General features: G+C 48.8%; 1 protein-coding gene across 1 annotated transcript in view; it reads left to right on the top strand.

Moving 5' to 3' along the window:
* The window catches only part of Clstn2 (calsyntenin 2), a gene marked incomplete at its 5' end in the record, with an annotated part of 372,930 nt that extends 367,742 nt beyond the window's left edge, over positions 1–5,188 (top strand). The window contains 5 exons of the mRNA XM_013029893.1: positions 2,066–2,236; positions 2,642–2,787; positions 2,898–3,018; positions 3,907–4,091; positions 4,911–5,188. Coding sequence (XP_012885347.1) covers positions 2,066–2,236; positions 2,642–2,787; positions 2,898–3,018; positions 3,907–4,091; positions 4,911–5,129 — 842 coding nt within the window. The remainder of the gene's footprint in view (positions 1–2,065; positions 2,237–2,641; positions 2,788–2,897; positions 3,019–3,906; positions 4,092–4,910) is intronic.
* Positions 5,189–24,613: the final 19,425 nt, after the last annotated feature.

The raw sequence follows: 24,613 nt of genomic DNA, 5'->3' as shown, positions 1-24,613 counted from the left end.
CTAATGATGTGCCCGGTGCCCGTGGGCCCGAGTCTCTGAGGAGCTGCTTCTATAATAATCCTCATTACCCACTGCCTCCAGCCACACTCGTCCCTGTGGATACTCACAGACTCGGGGGAAGCCCTCCTGAGCTCATAAATATAGCTGGAGCCTTCACCTGTCCACCCAAGGCGGTTTCCTAGTTACAAGCCCAAGTGCGTTAGGTCATGTGATCGGTTCTCATGTGTGGCTACGATCAGACAGGAAAAGGAAGGCTGCTGGCCTCAGTGGTTACCGCCCCAGAGCACCTGGACTTGCTGCCTCGACACCGCACGCAGGCAATGCAGGGAAAGGCAATTATCCAGGCCCAAGTTCCAACTTCCATTTTATGAGAGAAGCACAGCCAAGTGCTAAAGGCTACTGTTAGTTCTTTTAACTTTCCCCTCTTGCTGTTGGAACAATCAGCATTATGGTGATTGCAACTAGGCCTATCTGGTCCCCAGAAGCAACTTCTGCTCCACAACAGACTCTTCTGAAGACAGGAGTCCCCAACACACACACACAATGTAGACATGGTAGATAATAGTGATAGCAGGAGAGAACTGGGGGGAAAGGGCAAAACCAGGACACCCCTAATCTAGAATGAGCTCTGCCATCCCTATCAGCAAGTAGAAGGAGGGTGATCTCAGGAAACTCAGATGTAGTAAGGAGCCATTTGAAACTACTATGTACACCACCATTAACAACAGGCCGTATCTCTTGTGTATAATGCTGTTTTTAGGTTTTGCTAATAATACATGAAACCCTTGTGGGTTGATGAGTTAAAAATTAAGCCTGGAGAAATTATTTATAACAGTATATCTAATGAGAGCAGTAATACTTACTGGTGCCACTGGAAAATTTTGAAAATCATTTTGATTATTTAAAATAATTTTCCTGTCCCTGGTGATGCCTGAAGTTTCTATTTTCATAAATATTTTAATGCATACAATATTTAGTGCACTTTGGAAATAGATACACATCCTTACTTGAAATGATCTCAGCTGACAGATCATTAAAAGGCATGCAAAATCCAGAATATTAACTCGGACACCTGTGGCTCATGCCTATAACCTTAGCTATTCAGGAAGCTGACATATGAGGATTACGGTTTAAAGCCAGCCCAGGCACAAAAGTTTAGAGGCTCTTACCTTTAGTTAACCAGCACAAAAGCTGGAAGTGGAGATATGGTTCCAGTGGTAGAATGCCAGCCATGAGCAAAAAAGCTCAGAGCTCAGGGCTCTGTGTTTAAGCCCCAGTACTAGTGCGCATGCATGTGCGCACACACAAACAAAGTCAAGAACACTTGAAAACCTTGTTTTCCAAGTATAGGATGAGAAGAGTGTCTTCTGCCCAGCGCCTCCCTGCACTCCCCGCTGACAGATGAGGATTAAAACAGCACTCCCTCTGCTGTCCATCTATAAAGATGGCTTGCCCAAGGCCTGGCACATTGCACACGTTTGTAAATAGGAGCTGAACTTAGCCCTGACTCACGGTCCAACGTTCCAGTCCTCAGACATTCCTTTGGGAATTCAGGCAAGGACCACTGGACTGGCCAGCTTGCTAACCTGCCTCCCTGCGAGCCCATTAACTAATGAACTTAGTTTCATTTATCAATTATTCATTAACCATTGGTTCTATTGTATTGACTATTAATTACTGATCTGGCTCCATTGGAACCAAGTACAGTAGTAACCCTTCCACGGCAGCTGTGCCACCGATACTCAGGACTTATTCGGGGCCTCTGCCCTTGAGGCCTGGGGAGGGGAAGCGCACGCACAGGCACACGCACAGTGGCCATGCAGCGGAAGGTACCGGAGCATGGTGGGGAGCTACTCTGCCACGCCCCAAATGCCAGCCACAGTGGGGCTGTCTCCCTGGCTGCCTTGGGATGAGGAAGCAGGTGGGCTGCTGTGACATCCACTTGTGACTCCTACCCATCTGCGCTGCCCGCCTGGGGAGTGGAGAGTCTTCCCCTGACCATCTGGACCTGGGGTGCATGCCGGGCGTGGGCCGAGCTGCAGTCACACCTCTGCTTTCCACGCAGCCCCCAGAGCCGCAGTGCTGGAGGAAATGCTTCACAACCTGGACTTCTGTGACATCCTGGTGCTGGGAGGGGACCTGGACCCCAGGCAGGAGTGCTTGGAGCTCAGCCACAGTGAGCTCCACCAGCGGCACCTGGATGCCACCAACTCCTCCGCCGGCTACTCCGTCTATGGTAAGCCCCGCACAGCCCTCAGCTCCACCCCAGAGAGGGTCAGGGGATCTGTCCTGTGTCCCTGCCCCCTCCTCCTGCCTCCCCCATCACCTGCTCTGATCTCCTCCTCCTTTCTCCTCCCCCGTCTCTTCCTCTTCCTCCCCCATCTCCTCCTCTTCCTCCCTTTCCCATCTCCTCATCTTCCTTCTCCCCCTCTTCTTCCTCTTTCTGCCTCCCCCATCTCCTCCTCTTCCCTCCCCCATCTCTTCCTCCTCTCTCCCCATCTGGTTCCTCCTCCTCCTCTTCCTGCTTTCTCCATCTCCTCCTCCTCCTCCTGCCTCCCCCACCTCTCCTCATCCCATCCCTTCCTGCTTCCTGCTCCCCCTCCTCCTTGCCTCTTGGTGACTGGGTGGTCTCTCAACACAGGTGTGGGCTCCATGAGCCGCTATGAGCAGGTGCTGCGTCACCTCCGATACCGCAACTGGCACCCAACCTCCCTCGAGGCGCGGCAGTTCCGGATCAAGTGCTCCGAGCTCAATGGGCGCTACACCAGCAATGAGTTCAACGTGGAGGTGAGTGGGGCCTGCCAAGACTTCGGGGGTCCCGACTCCCCTGGCCATTCCCGCATTCCTTCAGGAAAGCGACGGCCGCCCCTGGTAAACAGCTCTGCCCTTCCTTCCAGGTTGGAGTCCTGCATGAAGTCAGAGTCTCGGATGAGCATGTCAACCACCTCATCGTGCAACCGCCCTTCCTCCAGTCTGTCCACCACCCGGAGTCCCGGAGCAGCATCCGGCGCAGCTCAGGTAGGGAGCCTAAGAGGACCCCAGATGGTCTCTGGGACCCAACACGTCCGTTGTAGCAGCCAAAGGCGCCTGGCACTAAGGGAAGGAGGAATGGCCATCTCTGAGGTGCCCACACCTTCAGGAGGGGCCAGCCAACAAAGCAAGAAGTTGCACGTGGCATATAGTAGCAGAGGTGGTAGAAAGGGCTGGGGCCAACATGCTAGCACTTGGACTCAACTAAAGGCAAGGCTTTCCACAAAGCCCTTACAAACACACACACCACACTCCAGAGTCTTCTGTCCACCCTGCTGTCTGAGCATGCGCTCTAGTGCATCACCATCTGGTGGGAGCTATGTCTCTTCCTCCTGCATTTATGGTTCCTGATCTCAGTTGGGGCTCCCCTCCCCCTATACCTAGAGGGGGAATCTAGGGATAGAAGAATCTGTACATCGGGTGATGCCTACTCTGTTCCTATGTACAAAGTCACATGGATTAGGGCTGAGTCTGTTACCCAGATAGACGACCATGTGGACAAGGGACGGGCCCACCCAGAAGCCGACCCAGACAAGTGGAGTCTGTGCATGGGCATTCCGCTCATGCTCCTTCACAGGAGTGGGCTAGACTTTGTGTGTGTGCGTGCGTGCGTGCGTGCGTGCGTGCATCAGGCCTGGGCACTGTCCCTGAGCTCCTTTTTGCTCAAGGCCACTAGCCTTGAGCCTTGGCACCACTTCCAGCTTCTTCTGTGATTCACTGGAGATAAATGTCTCACAGATTTTCCTGCCCAGACTGGCTTTGAACCGTGACCCTCACATCTCAGCCTCCTGAGTAGCTAGGATGACAGGCGTGAGCCACCAGCGCCTGGCTAAGCTAGCCCTCTGTTCAGGTCCTGTGGCTTCCTCCTTGTTCCAGTGGTCCCCAGCATCGCCACGGTGGTGGTCATCATCTCGGTGTGCATGCTGGTGTTTGTGGTGGCCATGGGCGTGTACCGTGTCCGCATAGCACACCAGCACTTCGTCCAGGAGACTGAGGCTGCGAAGGAGGCCGAGATGGACTGGGACGACTCTGCACTGACTATCACAGTCAACCCCATGGAGGTGAGCCTCGGTGGGTGGGAGCTGCGGGGGGGGGGGGTTCTCCCGCTTAGTTCTTCTTAGGCCCCTCCCCATATGGTTCTCCCCATATCTTTGCTTCTCTAGCCCCCTTAAACTGAACAGACCAACTATATGCTACTTGAATAAAAATATGTAAATCACTCTCCCCTAACAAACAGAACCAGAAGTTTCTGACCGCAACCAACCATGTGGTCATTCTTAGTCTCCCCTGTTAGAACGGACACTAAGGGATTCTGTATTAAATTCTCGGTTTACTACCAGCACATGAAAGGGCTGTGCGCCACACTGTCTGCAGAGCTAACCAAGTCTGCAGCTGAGAGAACCCACAGAGAGAAGACAAGTATTCAGATTCACACACCCCAGTCTTCAAACTTAAGATTGTCTGATTTTTTCCAGTGGGCTAACAGCCATCTCTCCAAGGCCTCTACTCTAGACACTTGCCTGTCCAGGAAAGCCACAGTGGATGGCTTTGCCCAGGGGTGCTGAGTGCTGACGGACACACAAAGGTGCTGTAGGGGAGCACAGCTGTGCTACATCGTCTATGACCTTGTTCACAGGCCCCAAACCCAAGTCCAGAGCTGGGGGACCCAGAGAGGTGAGGCGCGAGTCGCCGGATGAAGGGCAGGCAGGGAGAGTGAAGACCAAAACGTGCCCCTTTCCAAAGGAATATTTTTGGAGAACAAAACATCAATATTCTGAGTCTTGGCTTAGAAGCTAAGAGATTGCAAGGGCCTTCCACATTCTGGTAACACAAGCTCTGCATCCTGGGGTGAGCAGTTCCTTTCTCTCCCTGACACGCAGAAACATGAAGGACCAGGGCATGGAGAAGATGAGACCGAAGGCGAGGAGGAAGAGGAGGAGGAGGGAGCAGAAGAAGACTTAAGCTCAAGCAGCAGCAGCAGCAGCAGCTCCGAGGACGGCGAAGAGGAGGAGGAGGAAGTGATGGGGAGAGGCCAGCGCAGGCAGAGCGGCGCCCAGCGAGCCCAGCTGGAGTGGGATGACTCCACGCTGCCCTACTAGTGCCCGCAGGTCTGCTGCCCAGCCCGCGTGTCCCCTCGGTAAAGCCTGACCTGATCCGTGCCCGAGACTAGCTCCCCTGCCTCTGATTTCTATGACGGGTCCGGGGGGGGGGGGCCTGTGCCCCGTGCCTGGGGCTCTGTCACTCCCAGCCATGGGGCAGCGCCAGGGAGCCCAGCATCATCGTCAGTGGGTACTCGGACCCTGGGCTCACCTAGCTTCCTCTCAGTCCACCTGCTGGTGGTGCCGAAAACCACGCTGGGGTCTGCAGGGGAGAAGGCCCACCTTGACATCACCACCTCCCCAGGCCCACTGGGCTGAGGCACAGTGCACACCTGACTAGACTCTGTCTCCACCACAACAGCAGATCGTCCCCAGGCTGGCGCTCGAAGACGCTGGTAAAACCTTACCCATTAAGGCCCAAGGGCCCCATGCCTGATGGGAAGGCCCTTGTCAACGTGTAGCTGAGTTTCCAGGAAAAGATAGAGTGCGCACATACTCTTCCTCGCTGACAGAGCCCTTTCCTCTGCTTCTTGCTGAGGCCACAGAATGCTGACATGTCCAGAGCAGAGCCCATCCCCAGCACTGGGCCGGCCTGCCTGTTTGTGAACACTGGGACCCATTACCTGCCAGGAAGCATTTCTCCCAGGCCCTGCCGGGGGACGACATAGCAGGACTGCAACTCAGAGCAAGCAGAAGCAAGGGCTGATGGTGGATGCTCAGGGAGACAGGGTGGGGTGGCTGGGCTCCCCAGTCAAGGGCAACCCAAGGTCAAGGCTCTCACCACCTCTCCTCCTGGTTCCTGTCTCCTATTTCACACTATCTTTCCTCTAGAGACAACACACCCTTCTCAGACATAGTACAACAAATGTGAGCGCCTCAGTCCCAGATGGAAGTTTGAGAATTTAACTGCTAGGAATTAGAAGCATATTTGCATTAAAGAAGCTGCTGCTTTCTTCTGTTCATAAAAGGAGGAATGCTTTGAGTAGAGGACAGATAATATCCCCAAACCCTAATTTCTCTTTTTCTTTCTTTAATAAGAAAGACTTTTCCACCTTCATTCTAATATGGACACCCTGTGAAGAGAATTGTTGCTATGGTAACAAGTGGGCAATCTTTTGTGGCCAAGAGAATAAATAGCAGGCAAGAATTAAGACTATTACAAGACTTTCACAAAGCCCTGAGGACATGTTTGTTTCCAATGTCTTGAGTTCCTTTTTCTGTCCTCAGTCTATATGAGCTGTCCTGGTCCTCACACTCCACCCCAATCCCTCCTTTATCTGTGTGGGGGCAAAGAAGGCAATCCCTCGCCATGTGGCATTCAGTACCTGCTCCTTGTGTTCCCGGTGCCGTCCATCAGAGAGCTCACGGGGGTGTCCTGTCCACCCAGTGAGATCTACAGCAGGTCTTTGCAGCCTTCTGCCTAGAGAGAGTGAATGGTCTGATGGAGTTCTGCCCATCTCCCAAGGCGTTTTGTGTACCCCTTCACTCTTCTGAACCTCACAACCATCCTGTGAAATACTTGAGTTGTCCAATGTTAGACCTGTTTTGGTGATGAGTGTATTGAGGCCCAGAGATTGTGTATGGCTTAGAGTCGTTCAAAAGTATAGCAAGGTTAAGACTTCCCATCCTCCAAGCTTAGTCCAAGGTTCTATTTATGAGCATACTAATTCACATAGTGTGCATTTCCTAACACCTACTATGGGCTAGGCTTTCTACCAGTAGCTATAGGAGAGCGCAAAGCTGAATGACACAAGCCACACACAGGACTTGATAGGTGTAGAAAGGATGCTTCTAGAAACTATGGAGAGAGAGAAGCCAAAGACAGACATAGTCACAAACCAGCCTCTAAAGGAAAAATTGTGAGTTTTTACACCTCCTGTGAATTATCCAAATCACATCCTTCCTTTTTCTCTCAGGCTGGGTTTACACATTTACAAGGAGAAAAATCCATAGGCTTGGCTAAGTCTTAAAAACTTAATAAAGACTTAAATAAAGAGAGGTTCTTTAGTTGAGCATTTAGAGCTACTGAATTCTCTAAACATTATGGCAGTGAGGGGAACACTTTGTATGTTTAAAACTAATTTGAATGGGGTTTTGATTGCAAATATTTAAATCTAGAATTTATGAGAGCACTTTCTCTCTGCTCTGTCTTCTAGTTTTGATTGGGTAGGGGAAACACTGGCTCAAGCCCTCTGGCTGTCTCTTCTGGGTGCATTTCTTTTTGCTTTTGTTGGGTGACCTGTTTAGAGTAACAGAAAGTCTTTTTGAGATCCTTGGGTTGAAGGAGGAATTGGGTGAAAATGGCACTTGGCTGGGCAGCCAGGATGAGTCATCTGAGAAGGCACTGGTGGCTGGACTCATCTGTCTACAGACTTGGTGACCAAGCACCAGAGCCCCTTGCCCTCCACATTGCTGCACGCCAACTGACATGAGGCCCTTGGATATTGGGGCTGGTGGTCAGCTGGACTCACTCTTTTCCCAACGCCTGACCATCACCGTGGGTGAGCATGAGGGAGGAGAGGTTAGAAAAGGGGAGTTTCAGCGGGTATCCAGGTGAGTGATGGTAATATCACTTGCCCTCACCAGATGTGAAAAGTGTCACTATTCAGCCTGGCACTCTGAAGCCTGTGTGCTGCTCTCACCCAGATGTCAGTAGAGCAGATTGGGCCATGCACGGAACAGCTGAGCAGTTCACAGCCTGTCTGCCAAGTGGATGCCATCAGCCCCACTATTCAGAGTTTGGAAAAAGATGGGCTAAACCTCAGATGCCACAGAGGAGGCAAAAGAGGAAGCCGAGATTGGAAAGGGCCAGTACAGCATTGCCCCAGTGGACTAAAGCAGCCAATTAGCTGGTGAACCATCATAAAGAATATTAAAAAAATACCTCCCATACATTTAGTCAGATGTTGTTCACATCTGACCAAGGCCTGGATGCATTTAGATGGCAAAAGTGTCATGTTAGTGGGTCCTCTTTTAGTTACCACTTTCTAGAATCAAACTGTCACCCTACTATGCAGGGCTTATAGACCAGCCCATGTCTGGATTAAACTATGGCCACCCCTGACCGACATGGGGACTGTCCAGGAGGAAGAGGCCTCTGCCAAGAACACATCCTCCCTTCCTCCAAGCCAGGGACCAGCAAACTTTATCTAGAAAGAACCAGACAGGAAATACTTGGGACTGTGCAGGCCATACGGTCTCTGCTACAAGGAGTCCCATCTGCCTTGTAGCGCGAAAGCTACCATAATGTAAAAAAATGAATATTCCAATAAAACTTTATTGAGAGACACTGAAAAACAATTTCATATGTCACGAATTTTACTCTTAAAAAAATTGAAATCACGTAGGCCATACAAAAATTAGCAGCCAACCAGATTTGGTCCAAGGACTGTATTTAGGGATCCCATACCAAAAACAGAAAGCAAACTGCTTCCCCAGTCCTCACGCCACCCACCCACAGGGTTTTGCCTCAAACAGTACAGCAGGAAAATGCCATCATCATCATCATCATCATCATGAAACAGTTTTAGAAGTTCATGTTCTAAGAGAGGAACAACAAAAAAAGCCCTGGTTGTTTTTTAATTCAAAAACTCATATAAATATTCCTGAGGCTGCAGGACTTGGATCCAGAGCACTGACTCCACTAAGCAAACAGCGCTGCCCACCAAGCTTTGTGCCTTCTCAGCACCACTCGGTCCATAATGATTTCTAAGCCAGAATGTTCATTATCTCAGACTGGTGTGCATTTCAGCCCTGCTCAATTCATTGCTCTAAAAATGATCCTAAAGACTTGTGACTATTTGAATCAATAGCAACATAATCAGGAGAAAGCCCAGCCCAGCACACTTCAGAATTAGCAGCCTTCTTGGCTGTATGACTCAATGCTGACAAGAAGAAGGGAAAAAAAAAGCCTTTTATTCACCGTCTCCCCATGTAAATTAACTAGATATATTTTTTTTTAAAAGTAATGGAGAAAGTCTAAGTCTCTAAGAGAATTTTCCAGCTAAAAGTAGATGCTATTTCCAGGAGAATTTTCCACCCCCTAGAGACCCCAAAGACTCTGCAATGAGCTGTGGCAGCTAGGGATGGCACGGGAGGCTGTCTACATCAGACATTTATCGAGGCTGACAAGTTGAAGCCCTTGGCGCAGTTTAATTTTCATGTAACCGCTTCCCGTTGTCCAGCTGTAGGCAAAGCAAATGAGCAGTGGAAGTTTTGAAGTCTACCCCTCAGCATCCTCGTTTTCCTGCCTTTATTTGCTTTCGGTGGCTATACTCTCAAGCGCTTGCTATAGTTTTTCACTGGACACACTGAATGGAAAGGGGAAAGTTGTGGATTAGGAGCTGAGCTTGACTCTGTCCCAGGGAGTCAGAGAGAGACAGACGTCACCACCACCAACACCCCAGAAAGCAATCAGACCATTGCTGTGTGCATCAGTGAACAGATGGGAGTCTGTTTGCATTTGTGTTCAATGTAACCCAGCAAGTGCTGGCTGTGCACCTGGGTGTGCACCAGGCCCTGCGCCAGGAGCAGGGGAGGGAAGATGAATGACACCGGCCCTGCACATGAGGGTGTATAAGCTGTTGCAGTGTTCCCTTCGCAGTAGTGGAGGCTGTTCACAAGCAGTCGGGATGAGTGGGGGCAGAAATCTGTGGAGGGATAATTGCTTTGCAATTTTCCATCCTAAGTCAGACAGTAAGATGTAATCTAAGGGACCTTGACATGCCTCTCTGAGCAGACTAAGAAAAATCTCTAGGGCGTATTTCATGTTTGTCTAAATGTTCCTTAACTATACCTGAGCCTAGTTCAGTTCATCTAGAAAGAAAACCCTTCCTGTGGGCAGACAGCATGGCTGATGGCTAAGAGTCAGTGAAATAAACTGAAGCCCAAGTTAAGAAGAGTGACCCAGGTAGATAAGTTAGGACCAAAGGCAAGGCCGGCCTGATGTGAGGGCGCCCGCAGGGGCGCAGTCAGAAGGACCTGCGAAGTGTGCTGTGGATCTCTGGTTCTCAAGGCGTGGTCTGTAGACAAGCATTACTTATCACCTCAAAACCATCAAAAACGTAAATTCTCAGACCTCCACCCAAGCCAGAAACTTGAAATAAAACCCAGAGAGCTATGTGGTAACAAAAACTTATTGAGGTGCATGCGGAAGCTTGGGTGCCACTAATGTAGAGGAGGAAGAGAGCCTCAGCGGCATTAACAAGGTAATTGATTGACTAACCAAGAGCACACAGCACACTCCTGTCCCCTGACCAGGCTCCTTAAGAGCCATGCTTTGAGGGGGAGACAGTGATACAGTAGCTCAGCCCCAGACCACTATTAGACCATCTGTCTACTACCTGCATGGTGGCAAGACAGACAGGGCCCTGCATAAATGAAAAGAAGTTACCCAAGGACACAGCCAGATCACTGCAACACTGTCCGTTGTAAAAGGACTCATTCCAGACGCAAAAGAGGATGAGAAATGGAGAGCTTTTCTTGGAAGGGCAGTGACTCACATCACTACAAGTGGAAAACCAAAACCCCAAGGCAAACCCTCAGCGCCGTCCACAGCATGAGTGAGCTGAGACCTAATTTCTATCCATGAATTTGTAGGGCTCTACCAAAGAAAGTCCTTACCTCACCTGGCAGACACCTGAGGGCCACCGAGTGCTGATTTGTGGAGTGAGCTCTGTGAAGGTGCACCAAGTCTGGGAAGGGACTCACAGGTACTTTAGTGCTGAGTCTGTCCTAATCTAAGAACCCTGAGGACAGGTGTCTGAGGATCAAGAGTAAAGGGGGAGACTGGGAATAAACTCGGTATCTGCTGCTGTGTCTACATCCAGGCTCCACCCCCCCAGCTCAGAGATGAGTCGCTGGTCCTCTCAGAAGACTTGCCTGAGTCCTTGCATAGCCGACATGAAACCCCCATGGTACCAGCCCCGCTTGGGGCAAGGTCTTCCAAGGGACAGCCCAAGCAACTCCTGAGACAAACACAGACCACACAGAGAACACCATCTCCAAGAATTTACAATATGCTTTTACAAGGAAACACAAATAAGACTCTTCAGTTTGCCTGTGAGAAAGCATGAAGGAAATCAGATAGAGGAGTTTGTGGTTTTTTTACAGCCTGGCCTCTGAGTGCATTCTCAGATGACCTTTTCTCTCCCCAGACTTATGGCAACTTTATGTGTTTCCCTTACTCCAGCCATTCATTACAAAGCCTCAGAGGAACACGGCGGCAGTGAGGACGAGGCAGTTCTGAAGCAGGATGGGTCCTGTGCTCCTTGGCAGGTCTGGACTTGACCCTGGCCTGGGGATCAGGGACTCCGATCCAGCCAGGACACCAGGAGGGATGAGGAGGGAGCCGAGAGCATTGTTGGGAGAGCTGGGCAAAGATAAGACACGCCAGGCAGGTTGGCAGTCAGGCAATGCCAGCCACTTCCGCTGGCCAGAAGCAGGGACCCACCTCATGGATGGGGCCACGGCCCTCCTTTCCCCCTGGGCCCATGTCAGACTGGGGTGGACCCCTACTCCCCACCTCCCCTTGGGGAGTAACTGGTCTACCCCAGCACCAGAGTGCTGAGCTGCATACAAAGCATGGGCTTGATAAATGTCCTACTGGATGGAATCCCCGGACATCATCTGCCCTCAAAGAATGGACATAGTTTGAGAGATTAAGATGCCCCAATAGGGAAAAAAGTCTCCATCCTATGTCTTAGTAAGTCAGGGTCCGTTATAAAACCAGGTGGGGGAGGAGGGGAAGTCCAGTGGACAGATGACAGTATTCCTGCTGCCGAATGGAGGCAGCACAGGAGCGGCCCTTCCTGTTGTTAGCGGTAGAGAAGAGCCCCTAAGCCTGGAGCACAGAGAAGATGGCCCTGGGGACCCCACTTGCTCCCCCACTGGATCATCACATCCCAGCTGAGAAGCCTGAACCCTAACATGCTAGTGACCTCAGTCTGGTGCCGCTTCACAGATTTACTGCAGAGGAGATCCATCAACATGAAGTTGGATTCCCAACAGGCTAATAGTGAAAGGAGAACAGTGCAGAGAGTGTGTTGTTGATCACAGCAACGGAAACGCGGTGGCTTGGATGTCTGTTTGCTTTTATCTTGAAATGAAAATGCACCTCTGTTACCCTTTTACCCAAGCATTTCAGAACAGAAATACACATAAACACACACAGCGAGAGAGGATTCTGGTTTCTTTTTCTATCAATAGAAATGAAACCAGAGGTCAGGTCAATTTGCAGAAGCCGAGAAATCAGACCACAGATCTCAGCCCAGCTTTTGCCACCTCTGTGGGAAAGGGTAAGGAAGAGATGAGGTGGATGCACCCAGCCTCCAGGAAGAAGGGTTCACAGACCCCCTCAACGTGCACATGCACCCCTGGAGGCCAAAGGTCATTCACCCTGGCCAACATGGAACAAAGGGCCTGGCACCCCCGCACACTCCAGCAGCAAACGTACATACTACAAAGAGCCCTGCTCATTTCACAGCCACACGTGGTGAGGGAAGAAGTTAGACTTGACAACGAGGAGGTTGTCAAGGAAGAGTATCACTTGGAAAGTTGAGAGGAAGAAGGGAACTCAGTGTTGAAGTGGAAACAGGAAGTTGTATAGGACTAAAAGGAACAACCCCTCACCAAAAAGGAAAAAGAGCACTATTCTCTACTTAAGACTATATTCCAATTTCCAGGGAATTATGGGTAGGTCTAATCATGTGGCCATATCAACTGCTTCCCAAGTCAGCTTTTGGTCAGTTTGGAGTTGAACCAACTGTGACCAGTAAGTCTTCCTGCTTTGTTCTAGCTTGACCTCAGTGGCTTCCAAAAGAGAGCCGTTCATTCTCTGAGCTTGAGAGGCTTAGCAAGAAATTGTATGCAAGTTGATTGCTTTCATGGAAATGTGTAATTAGAGCTGGATTTGTCATGTGATTGCATGGGGCATTACAAGGTCCATAAGGAAGAAAGGATGATCTGGTAGGATGCTAGTATGGGAAGTATTGAAGGTAAAACACCAGAAATAGCTCAGGATAGCTGCTAAAGTGTGCATGTCATATACTTGTCTATACTGCAGAGTAAGATAAAGGACAGAGGTCAGTGGTCCCAACCCATTTTAAATTCCTTACAAGCACTGGATTTGAAGTCACATACTTGTTTCCTATCACTGTTGTCTGTGTTCGCTCTCCAAACACTGAGTATAGTGCCTGGCACATAGCAGGAGTTTGGCAGACATTTGGAATTTAAAGTCCACCTTGTTCCAATGGCTAGAGGCTGGGAAGTATGCCTTTGCCCTCAATTGACTGAGCTACAGAGAAACAGACCAGCCACACACCCTTCTCAGCTGAGAAGTCTCTAGGAAATCAGGGTCCATGCACCCTTCAGCCAGCTGTGGGCCCTGGGTGTGGCTCATGGATGGTGGTGGAGACAGGACGCTGCACCTCTGGGATTGTACACACGGAGGAAACTTCTAAATAACCCAATGCGCTGTCTCTGCAGTGTGGGGGTCTTGGGGATTCTTTCCTCTCATCTCTCCCATCCCTTCAACACTTAAGATGCTATTGAACCTCCAGAGTTAAATGTAAAGGTTTTGAGTTAAGCTAGTCTAAAAGGTCTAGGGATTTCTGCTCTCAGCCCCGCCTTTTTCCAACTCTGGAAACACCACAACACTTGAAGCCTGTGTTAGAATCTACTTCTCTCCAGATGTTCCATCCCAATGTGTGAAGAAGGTCCTGCAGGTCTGCTGGAGCAGCCATACAGTCCGGCCAACAGAGAGGAGTGGCCTCATTGGGCAGAAATGCTCTCCCCATCATTGCTCCTGCTGGATAATCACTAGCAATCTAGTTGGAGGGCCTCAGAGCAATCTCTGAAAACAAATCTACATAGTCTAAAAATATATGGACTGGATTACTTTGCTCTTGTCTGTGTGAGTTTGACACAATGCAGGCTTTGGGATATCTCATTGTAAAGGTGAAACATTCATAGAAAACCGAATCTGACTTTAGAAGAGTACACTGTCTCCTAAGTCTACAAGATTGTCCAGCCACAGCAGATCAGAGAACTGTCCTTCCCTCCCCCCCCTCCTTTCCTTTCACCCCTCTCTCCTGCCTGCCTGAACTGCCATTCCCCAATTCAAACGGGCACAGAGTGAGGGGTACGAGAGTTCATATGTGCATAAAGAGGCAGGAAGAAAATAAGGGCCACCTCCTGAGTCTTCTGGGCTTCTTCCCATGACTGTGATCTTACTGTGTTCCAATCACAAACTTTAAATTTGTAAGAATGACGGTTCTTGCAGTTTCTGAGTAATTTGTTAAATGCCTATTCAACACAGATATTTATTTTCAACCTTGGCTTGTAAATACCTACAAACTGATTCATGTTGGTAGTCACTGCGACACTTCTGTGAATTGGTCAATAAATATGATTTTAGAATTTCACAGTAAACACGACTTCTGAGTGTTATTGTTCAGACTCAGAAAATTCTCCTCTCTGTCCCTTTTCCCATTTCTCTTTCTTCTCCTCCCTTTTATCTCCTCTCTTCTCCAGTCCTCTTCTCTCTCCTTCCAAACAGTATGATTTTACAAGGAAGAAAATGTTTCCAAATTACAGATCTCAGTACTTTGTAACTAGATGCATGCAGACTTTGTACCTTTATACTTCTGCTTCCACATAAAGAGACCTATGCACGCACAGCAAGATAAACTCAGGATTACCCACTTCCATCCATCTCACTCGGGTGCTGTTGAGCCTATCCAGAAATGCGTGTCTACGTTCTGCAAGTTCCCTGTATGGTACATGTGAAACCTTTCTGGGAAAGAGCTGGGTGATACATGCATTTCTCCCATTTCCACACTTAACCTCCGGCTGGATGCGGGACCTGTGGCCGTGGCCCCTGGGTCTGTGAGCACTCCACCCCGCCTCACTCAGAGCCCTCCCCTGAGTGTTCTCTCTCCAAAGCAACAAGGAGGCCTCTGAACCCCTCACAGTCAACTGCTTTTCCGCTTCCTTTCCTGCTGCTCCACACACCACCACCGCTGACAGCCACTCAGTTATCCACCATCCTGACACAGGTGCAAAGGCCTCCTTAAGTCTGAGAGAAAATACCCCTCATCAACATATGTGCATGAGTGTAAAACACAGAGACCTGCAGATGTACTTTGGCATGCATGTGCAGGTGCACACATGCACGTGTGTGCATGTGTGCATGCACGCACACACACACACACACACACACACACACACGGTCACTAATCCATGACCTTCCATTTCAAGGTACCTTAGTGAAACCTCTTACTTGGCATAGCACCAGCAGTATTAGCTCCCTGGAGCTCTCGTTTGCAATATTGGCAATATTGGTTCCTTTCTTAATGGACACAATAACTCAGTGAAATCATTCCTGTCAAATGTGTGCCACTAGATCCAGCTCTGTTGAGCACTCCTTAAATAACAACTGTCATCGTTACTCAGCATCCCCTCGTAGCACCTAATACGGGTCGCACCCTCATCCACTCTGTTATTCTCTAAGTGAATTAATTCACGCACTTTTTTGGCCATCCTGAGGTTTCTCTAGAAAATTCTCTATTGGTGCCCTCCTCTTCATCTACTCAATAAACTTTTTTGTCAGGAAGACAAAGAAGGGAAAGGGCAGGGAGATGTGTAGATTTGCTTATGTGGGCTGGATCTCACTGGCATCTATCAACTTAACTGTTAGTAATTCCATGAGGAGTAAATTGGGTTTTGTTTTGTTTTGTCAGATATGGGGCTTGAACTCAGGGCCTGGGTACTGTCCTTGAGCTTTTTTTGCTCAAGGCTAGGGCTCTAACACCTTGAGCCACAGCTCCACTTATGGTTTCCTGTTGGTTCATTGGGGATAGGAGTCTCACAATTTTCTTGCCAGGCAGGCTTCGAAGCATGATTCTCAGATCTCAGCATGAGTAGGTAGTATTATAGGCGTGAGTCAATGGCACCCAGCTTGGAGCTTATCGTTATCCCTGTTATATAAATGAAGAAACTGAGTCCAGAGAGACCAAGGTAGTGAGTCCAAGGTTACTACGTTGGCGAGAAGCAAGGCCCAGCTCTTTGCAGATGTGGTGCTCAGAATGCTAGGCCAGTTCTGCTGAGACAAAGGCCTGCCCACACCTGAGGGAGTAACCAGCCAGGGAGAGTTGAGAGTTGCTTTAAAATAGCAGTGTGTGCGAGCTGTCAGAGCCAGTGGCAAGTGCTGTTTTCATTTTTATCACCTTGAGTCAAAACCAGTCCCAAAACTCACACCAGATAGGAACTGAAAAACTCTGGGTAGACAATTCCAATTCCAAAATTAAAAGGAGTGTTTTAAAAAATGTAAAAGACTAAACACCAGCAGGAGAGCAAATTATGTGAAAATAGTCAAGAAACAAGCACAGGTAAGAGTCCTCCCTGGACATATGGCAGCAGACAGACAGGCCTCCGTCCCCAAACGCAGCCATGCCTTTAGACACAGGGCCACGTGGAGCCTTCATCCCTTCGCTTCACTAGCCATGTCCAGAATGTCCCACGAAGTCCTTACTCATTGTCTCCTGGGAACTACGTGTTTATCCCTTGTGCTAAGCACCAGGTCCCTGCTGTCAGTGGGTTCACAGGATAGTGGAGAGAAATAATAAATTCCAAATGATCTCAGAGGTGTAGAGTTGAGATAATGAAGAGCACTACAACATAGGGACATCTGCAGGCAGAGAAGCTATGCAGGGAAGCACACTGCAACCAGAAAAGTCAGTGTTTTCTCAAAGAAGTGATGAGCAAGCTGGTGAGGGGCAGGGAGGACAGAATACACAGGACAGACACAGAGAGGGGAGGAGAGACGTAAGAGAGGAAGAGATGAGAAGAGAGGGGTGGGGAGGAAAGGAGGGAGACAGAGACTGAGAGGGACGGGGAGGAGGATAGGGAGAAAGACACAGAGACACAGAAGGAGAGGGAGACAGATTAGGGAGTGGTTGTATGGCTGTACCGATGATTGCGCTTAACTGCAAATGAGAAAGCTACTTCAGCCAGCTAGGGGTCCTGAGCTTCTAGAAGCATCTCTACCAGGAGAATGGGCTCCTGCTCTGGAAAGATCTTTGCCTTTCCTTCCTCTTTTCTTCCTCCAAGACTTTCACTGTGACCTCCACCTGGGCTTCCTCCCATCGGCCATGTCTCTGCTGGGACAAGCCCCAGAAGGAGCACCGTGGTGACATGGAGTGGGGAGACCACGAGTCCACATGGGCTCATGTTTTGTCACTAAAGGCTGTGCCGTTGCTGGGCACTGGTGGCTCACGCCTGTCATCCTAGCTACTCAGGAGGCTGAGATATGAGGATCGCGGTTCAAAGCCAGCCCAGGCAGGAAAGTCCATGAAACTCTTATCTCCAATAAACCACCAGAAAACTGGAAGTGGTGCTGTGGCTCAAGTGGTAGAGCGCTTGCCTTGAGCAGAGCTGAGGGACAGCACCCAGGCCCAGAGTTTCAAGCCCCACGACCAACAAAAATAAATAAAGGCTGTGCTGCTCTCCTGCTTGAGATCCAAATGGGTTCCCGAACTTCAAGTCTACATAGCTCCCCTCCAAGTACCCTGGCTCTCCAGACAGCTACCTTCTGTTGCCCAATACTTCCTAATACCTCCACATTGCCTCCTACATCCAGCAGACTCACACCTACCACTCTCACCTAATCTGTAGGGAACTCTGCCACCCTGAGCTCATTCATGCTCTCTTCAGGCTCAGCTAGGTACCTGGTAGGAAACAAACATGATCGCAAAAAGTGGGCTAGCTACCCGAGAAATGTAGCTATATTCATCTCCAACACAAGTGATAAGACAGCCCCCATTTCCTCTGACAAGACATTTAAAAATGAATATATAGATATATATCTCAAGCCGGGCACCAGTGGCTCATGCCTGAAATCCTAGCTACTCAGGAGGCTGAAATCTGAGAATCACGCTTCAAAGCCAGCCCAGGCAAGAAAAGTCCATGAGACTCTTATCTCCAATTAACTACCAGAAAACTGGAAGTGGTGCTGTGGCTCAAATGGTAGAACAGTAGCTTTGAGCTGAAGAGCTGAGGGACAGCACCCAGGCCCAGAGTTCAAGCTCCACGACCAACAAAAAACAAAAAAGTATCAGCTTTGTCATTGGTGGAAGAGTGCTTTGATTGAAGAAGGCTGTCCATGCACACACGCACACACCTCCCTCTCCACAGCAGCTGGAATCCTGCCAGCCAAGCCTCCTTCTTTCTAACACACTCTGCCCTGCACACAAGCTGAAGCTGCTTCTGCCACTGGAAGCAGCTTCCACGCCAAAGTCATGTGTGATAGCAGGCAGACAGGAGGACAGGCAGTCATGTGGACGTCTCCCGACTAGGAGTGCTGATGGAGGATTTCACAGATGGGCGACTCTATGTTCAGCATGCCTAGAACAATTCTGCTGCCAGATTTTCTCAACCCATTCAGGAGCAGGAAAGTAAATGTCTTGTCCAGACTCGAGGATACAGGCGGTGTCAATGCTTGTCTCCCTAGGCCTACTGAAGAATATGTGATTCTAGTGCCAAAATAAACTCAGGGGAACGGGATTTGGGGCTATGTGCTGGCTGAAGGGTGCACTCAGTTAGCTGGGGCTAGGTCAGCAGCCTGGCCTGCGTGGGCAGCCTGCAGTACGGGCAAGCTGGTCCTCTGAAATGACATCCCTGGGGGAGGGGGATCCGGTCTGTGCACAGTGAAAATCTTCACCCACCGCAGATGGCTTTGAAGGTCTTCCTCCTGTGACATCCACGGCCCCTGGGGAAAGGCAGAGCTGACGAGCCCAGGAGGGACCTGCCCACTCAGGAGAGCACGGCCATTTCTGTGCACAACGTATGGCCAAACAATTTATATTCTAGGGGATAAAAATGATTTCTCTCAAACTAGATCTGTTTTAGGTAAAAATCGGGCACTTTATAAACACCCCAAAGTCATAGAGCTCTGACTTCCAGAACTTGTTTTCACTATTATACCTTTGAGGGAAGTGGAGGAGGGCAGAGGAGGAAATGAAAAAAGGGAGAGGAGAGTGAAAGAGGAGATGAGAGAAGGGAAGAGAAAAAAAGGAGGAAGTGAAAAGAGAAGGAAAGGAGAGAGAGAAAGAGCGGGGAGGGGAAGAGGAAATGAACAGAAGTCCCCCTCCCGCTGGCAGTGCTGGTCCCATGCTCAGGCTGCGTATTCAACAGGGCTAGGGTGGCTCTCCTAGTCCTCCTGTCTGGGGGCTCGGGACATTGTTAAAGGTGTTTTTTTTTTTCTCCTGGGCACATTTAAATGGACCTGGCTGATATGATGGCTTTCTTCAAACGGCACCTCTCCAAGTGCTACCTGAGTACTGTCTCTGTGGAGTTCTCTCAACAGCCCATGAGATGTGTCAGTGATGCCAGGGACTCGCCCCATGGCAGGTGGCTACCAAAACAGTCAGTCACCTCCCCCGCGGTATAACCCCTGCTTTCACTGTATTTGATGTTGGTATAATTTGTGGAGGGGAAGGGAAAAAAACAAATCGTTTAAATAGGGATACAGGTAGACCCATTGCAACAATGAGATGTACAAGTCGTTATGTGGAAAAACGAACTTTACAACTTTGGTGGGGGGAGGGGGAGATTTGGGTAGGGGGGATGGAAAGGGGAAACAGGGGAGGAGGCTACAATGCTCATTATCTTGCCCATGTAATTGTAACCCCTCTGTACAGTATTTTCACACAAAAAAAAGATGTGCCGAGTACATTTGTCGAGAAATGTACTCATTGCTTTACTCATGTAACTGTAACCCCTCTGTACAGCATCTTTACAATAAAATAAATTTTTTAAAAAGGAACAAAACAGTCAGTCAGGCCTGTGGTTGACACCGTTCTCCTCATCGTAAGGTTCAGGGGTGACACCCAGCTATGAGAGACCTGAACCCGTGCTGGGAGGAGAAGTCCAACACCCACTGCCGCCTTGCTTCCCAGTGGGGACCACCTAGCAGCACCTAGAATGGGAGAAAACTCCAGGCTAGTTTAGAACCCCCTCTCTCATCCTCTCCTCTTCCTCCTTCTCTTCCTCCTTTCTTTTCTTCCTCCTCCCTTTCTTCCTCTTTCTCTGCCTCCTCTTCCCCTTCTTTTTTCTCTTCTACCTTCTTATCTTCTTTGTCCTCCCACATCTTCCCCATTCTCTCCTTCTTCTTCCTTCTCCTTCTTCTCCTCTTCCTCTGCCTCTTCCCCTTCTTCCTCTTTTTTCTCTTCCTCCCCTTCCTCTTTCTCATCTTCCTCCAAATCCTCCTTCTCCTGCTCATCTTCCTCCTCCTCCTCCTGTGCATCCACTGCTGCCCTGCCTTAAGAGGCCCCAGATTCATGGCTGCTGGTGTTGAGGCCTGAGCTCAGCTCTCCAGGGACCACGTTAGAGGAGCTCAGTGAGTCGGGGCCTCCACTCTCAATTCCTATTAGGCACTCTAGGTTTAATAGTGGCTATTAATACAAATTATGCTTCATTAAGCATGAAGCTAAGGAGAATGAGGCTCGAAGGCTCCCGTTCAATGTAGAGCTGAAGGACAAACAGAACAGCTATTTTTAATCTTGGCAATGTCAGTGGGGAGAAAGCAGCTCCACTGCCTGGGCCTGTTGCTTGTTTTCAGCTCAGCATGTGACAGAGGTACACTGGTGCCATTCCCATCCTTAGGGACCATATGGCCAGGAACCTTTCCCCTTCCCCATCTTCGTCCTACAGAACCAGATGGGCACACGGAAGGAGAAGCTCTCAATTAGTTCCCCAATCTCTGCAGTGACTTTAGCTCTACCACTAGGAGGGACCACACACAAGGGAGTATGCATGACTGTGTTTCAATAAAACTTTATTTATAAAAAGCCAGCATCCACATCCACAGACCATTATCTTCTCGTTCTTTCTGATTCAAATTTTTGCTTCAACATAGATGCTCTTACAATGAGTATATCCTTAATTTTTTATCATCATCTTTACAACTCTTTATATCTGCAACACCAGCTTCCGTGTGTCTGTCTGTCTGTCTGTCTGTCTGTCTCTGTGATTCCATTACTTTGTCTAAGTTGGCTGAATTTACTTGGTGGCTCCACGGGGCTGAATCAAGCCTCTATCACAGTCATGGGGATGCAGTTTACAGCAAGCACTTCCCTCAGTAATCTGTTTGCATGCTTTATAACCTATTATGTAATACAAGATCATTTTCACTTGTTCAAAGAATTTGACAATGCAGGTACGACAGTGAGCTTTGCGAATGAAATGCCTTGAGTTTATTCATGCATTAGGCTAGATATCTGTTCAGCTAAGATTCCGTCCCTCCTCTCCCCCCTTTTGAGAAGCCTTCTTCCCTCAGGTACAGGCGGTTTCTTTGGCCAACAGGGCATTAGAAAATATTAGTGAAAGAACAGCTTAAAGTGACAGGGTTGGATTTTTTCTACCATAAAAAGAAAGACTAATCCAATTGTATCATGCATCAACAAAAGGTACTGTTTGAAAGAATACTGAATAAGATTTGTTGGGGAAAAGAAAAAGATGTCTAGGTCAGATGCAAAACTAGCTGCCAACTACAGGGTGATAAATCCCTTGGTGGAGAGGGAGAAGAGACTTTTGCTCCTGAACAGAACTACAAGTTAGCATGTAACTTTACAACAGCGGGGCTCTACTACATTGTAAACAGCAAGGTCAAACACAGATTCATTCTCTCAGATAATTACTCCTTCCTCAGGGCTATTAAACATTAAGAGGACATCTGCCCCTTAATGGTTTGCCTTAAGTCATCTTTCTTCATGAACCTCAGAGCGACACAATAACCAGAGAGAAAGGTCTACAGAGGAAACGCAGTGACTGACACACAAGTGCTTGGGGAATTCTTAGGAACAGCAGGCCCGTTGATTGGCATGTCAATAATGAACTACATGCTGGCTGCCCCCCATCACCTCAGTTTCTCCACTGTGTGGCAGGGGCAGAAACCCTACAGTAATGGTAGACTCAGCTCATCATGGTGAACTGGCTTGAGCTAAGAGCAGTTGAAACGTTCACAACTCCACTCTATTCCTTGACCTTGAGGCCACCAAGGAGGCTTCAGAAGGTCCAGATAGGGTAAGATGAACGGCCAAGGTTTCCATGGCTTCACTATGACAACAGGATGGCACTGGAACAGTAATGCAGATGATCACAAAGACTTTCACTTTTCCTAATAGTGTAGTATCTTTAGATGTCTACAAGTTTCTCCCTGTTATTGTAACACTCTTCAAAAACACAAAAACTGGGTTCTCAGCCAGGCATTGCTGGCCCACGGCTGTAATCCTTGCTATTCAGGAGGCTAAGCTCTAAGGATCACAGTTCAAAGCCAGCCCACCAGGAAAAGCTCATAAGACTCATTTCCTAATTAAGCACCAAAACACCAGAAGTGGAGCTGTGGCTCAAGCAGTAAGAGTATCAGCCTTGAACAAAAATGCTAGGGGACACACTCAGGCCTGAAGTCATATCCTATTTTCAACACAACCCCCCCCCGAAAACAACCAAGAACTGGGTAAAATTAAATGCATCTAGAATTATCTTGGTACATGGATATAAAACCCAAAATGATAGAAGGGAATGCTGGAAAACTTCCATCATTTCCCACAATTTTACACAACTCTTACATTTCTTTTACTCAGCAAACTGGAGGCCAGGGGTTGGTCAGTTTTACTGCAAAGAGTCAGATGGTAACCATGTGGGGCTGGGTGCCATAAGATCTCTGTTGTAATTCCTGGTCTCTGGCACAGGAGCAGCCGCAGACAATATACAAACAACTGGATGTGGCTATAGTCCAATCACTTACAAGAGCAGGTGCCAGGCTACATTTGGCCTGTGGGCCCTATTTGGCCACTCTAGCAGGCTCCCTAAACAAATTGACACATGTCCCCTCCCCACTGTTGGAGAGCTGGATGCCTCCTTCCACACCCCTCAGCACTTATGGCCTTAAAGCCAAGCAAACTATTGATTTGCCTTTGCCAGCACCTGCTGTCTGTGTGAGCCGTCATTTACTGAAATTAGCATCACAGCCCCTCTGGTTGGCAGTAATGGGAGAGCCACACAGGGTCACACCTCCATGTTGGACCTGTGGCAGCTGACAACCTGCTGCTGGAGTAGTAGAGACTAGCAGCTCTAAGTCCTAATTACAAGGAGAGCAAACTCCCAGATGATGGCTTACAAGGCTTAGATGAAAAGGAGAGGAGGCCACGTGCTGGGTGCTTGCTGGACTTACAAAGGAATTTTGGCACTGAGGAATTTTGACCAGCCCCAAACCAGACCAGTGGCCGAGTATATCAGCAGGGCCATGAAGGTACAGATGGTCAGGCTGAGATGAGGTCTGAGAACCATCAAGACGCTGAACAGCTCAAATTCAGCCCCACATGTATGGGCAGGAACAATGACAGAGCAGCTACCCCAGAAGGCAAAGGCCCGGGCCCCCTTCTTTTTGAACATCAGATGACAGCAGAAACTCTCAGCCTAGTGCAGCGGGGTGCAGGCAGGAGCTGAGCAACAATCCCACCAGGAAAAGCTCTTCTGTGAGCTATTGAGAACAGACATTTTTCTCTTTGGAACAAGAATCTTTGAGATGTTGGATCAAGCCCTTGGAAAACTACTAGAAAGTCAGCTATTCAGAAAGTTGTTCATGTATAGAAGAAAAATGGAGAAATGGCTTCTAAAAAGAAAAGTTTTCAAAGAAAGGCTTTGAAACAACTCAATCTCTGCTCCAAACCTGGACAAATCAGCCTAGGAAAATGAACAATATCACACAGCTCTTTGTGTGCTGTCCATGGAAGAGAAACAGGTGAGACCGTCCATTCCCCCAGTTACCTCCCCCCTTACACACACACACACACACACACACACACACACACAAAAGCACATGTGCTCAATGCCTATGCAATGTACCTAACAATGACACATAGCCAATAGAAAGCTCTGTAGGGTCAAGGTAATGATATCACACCCCCATAAATTCTAAGAATTAAGTCATACTCCACTTTATTATAATAATAATAACAACTATAATAACCAAGATTAAATACTAGTATTCTCTACAACTTCTATCATAAAGATCAAGCAAAGATTAAAAAATAAAACTTACGGGTCTGGAGACTGATCTTGAAATTCATGTAGAAGAATCTCCCCGGTAGGCAGAATCTGCCACAGCAGTGTGAGTAAGCAGGATGGGCAGAAGTTCCTGTTCGAGCTGAGTGCACGTCCAGTGACCAGTGTTTATTCGTGTCATTGCTTTGAGTGTCATCAGTGTTTCACATACCTGGAAGTTCAGGAGGCGACAGTTTCTCCTTGGCACTCTGGTCCTCTTCCTTCAAGCCAGATAACACTCATGAGTTGTCCGTGTTTGGTCCTTTGCTGGTTTCATGGCTCATCTCCTGTCATTTAAGACACAAACGAGGAAGTGGTGCTGTAGCTCAAGTGGTAGAGCGCTCGCCTTGAGCTGAAGAGCTGAGGGACAACGCCCAAGCCCA

The sequence above is a fragment of the Dipodomys ordii genome, unplaced genomic scaffold (assembly GCF_000151885.1).
Source record: "Dipodomys ordii isolate 6190 unplaced genomic scaffold, Dord_2.0 Scaffold124, whole genome shotgun sequence".
Taxonomy (NCBI): domain Eukaryota; kingdom Metazoa; phylum Chordata; class Mammalia; order Rodentia; family Heteromyidae; genus Dipodomys; species Dipodomys ordii.
The sequence above is the reverse complement of the archived record's forward strand: the minus strand, read 5'-3'. Positions and strand labels throughout refer to the sequence as shown.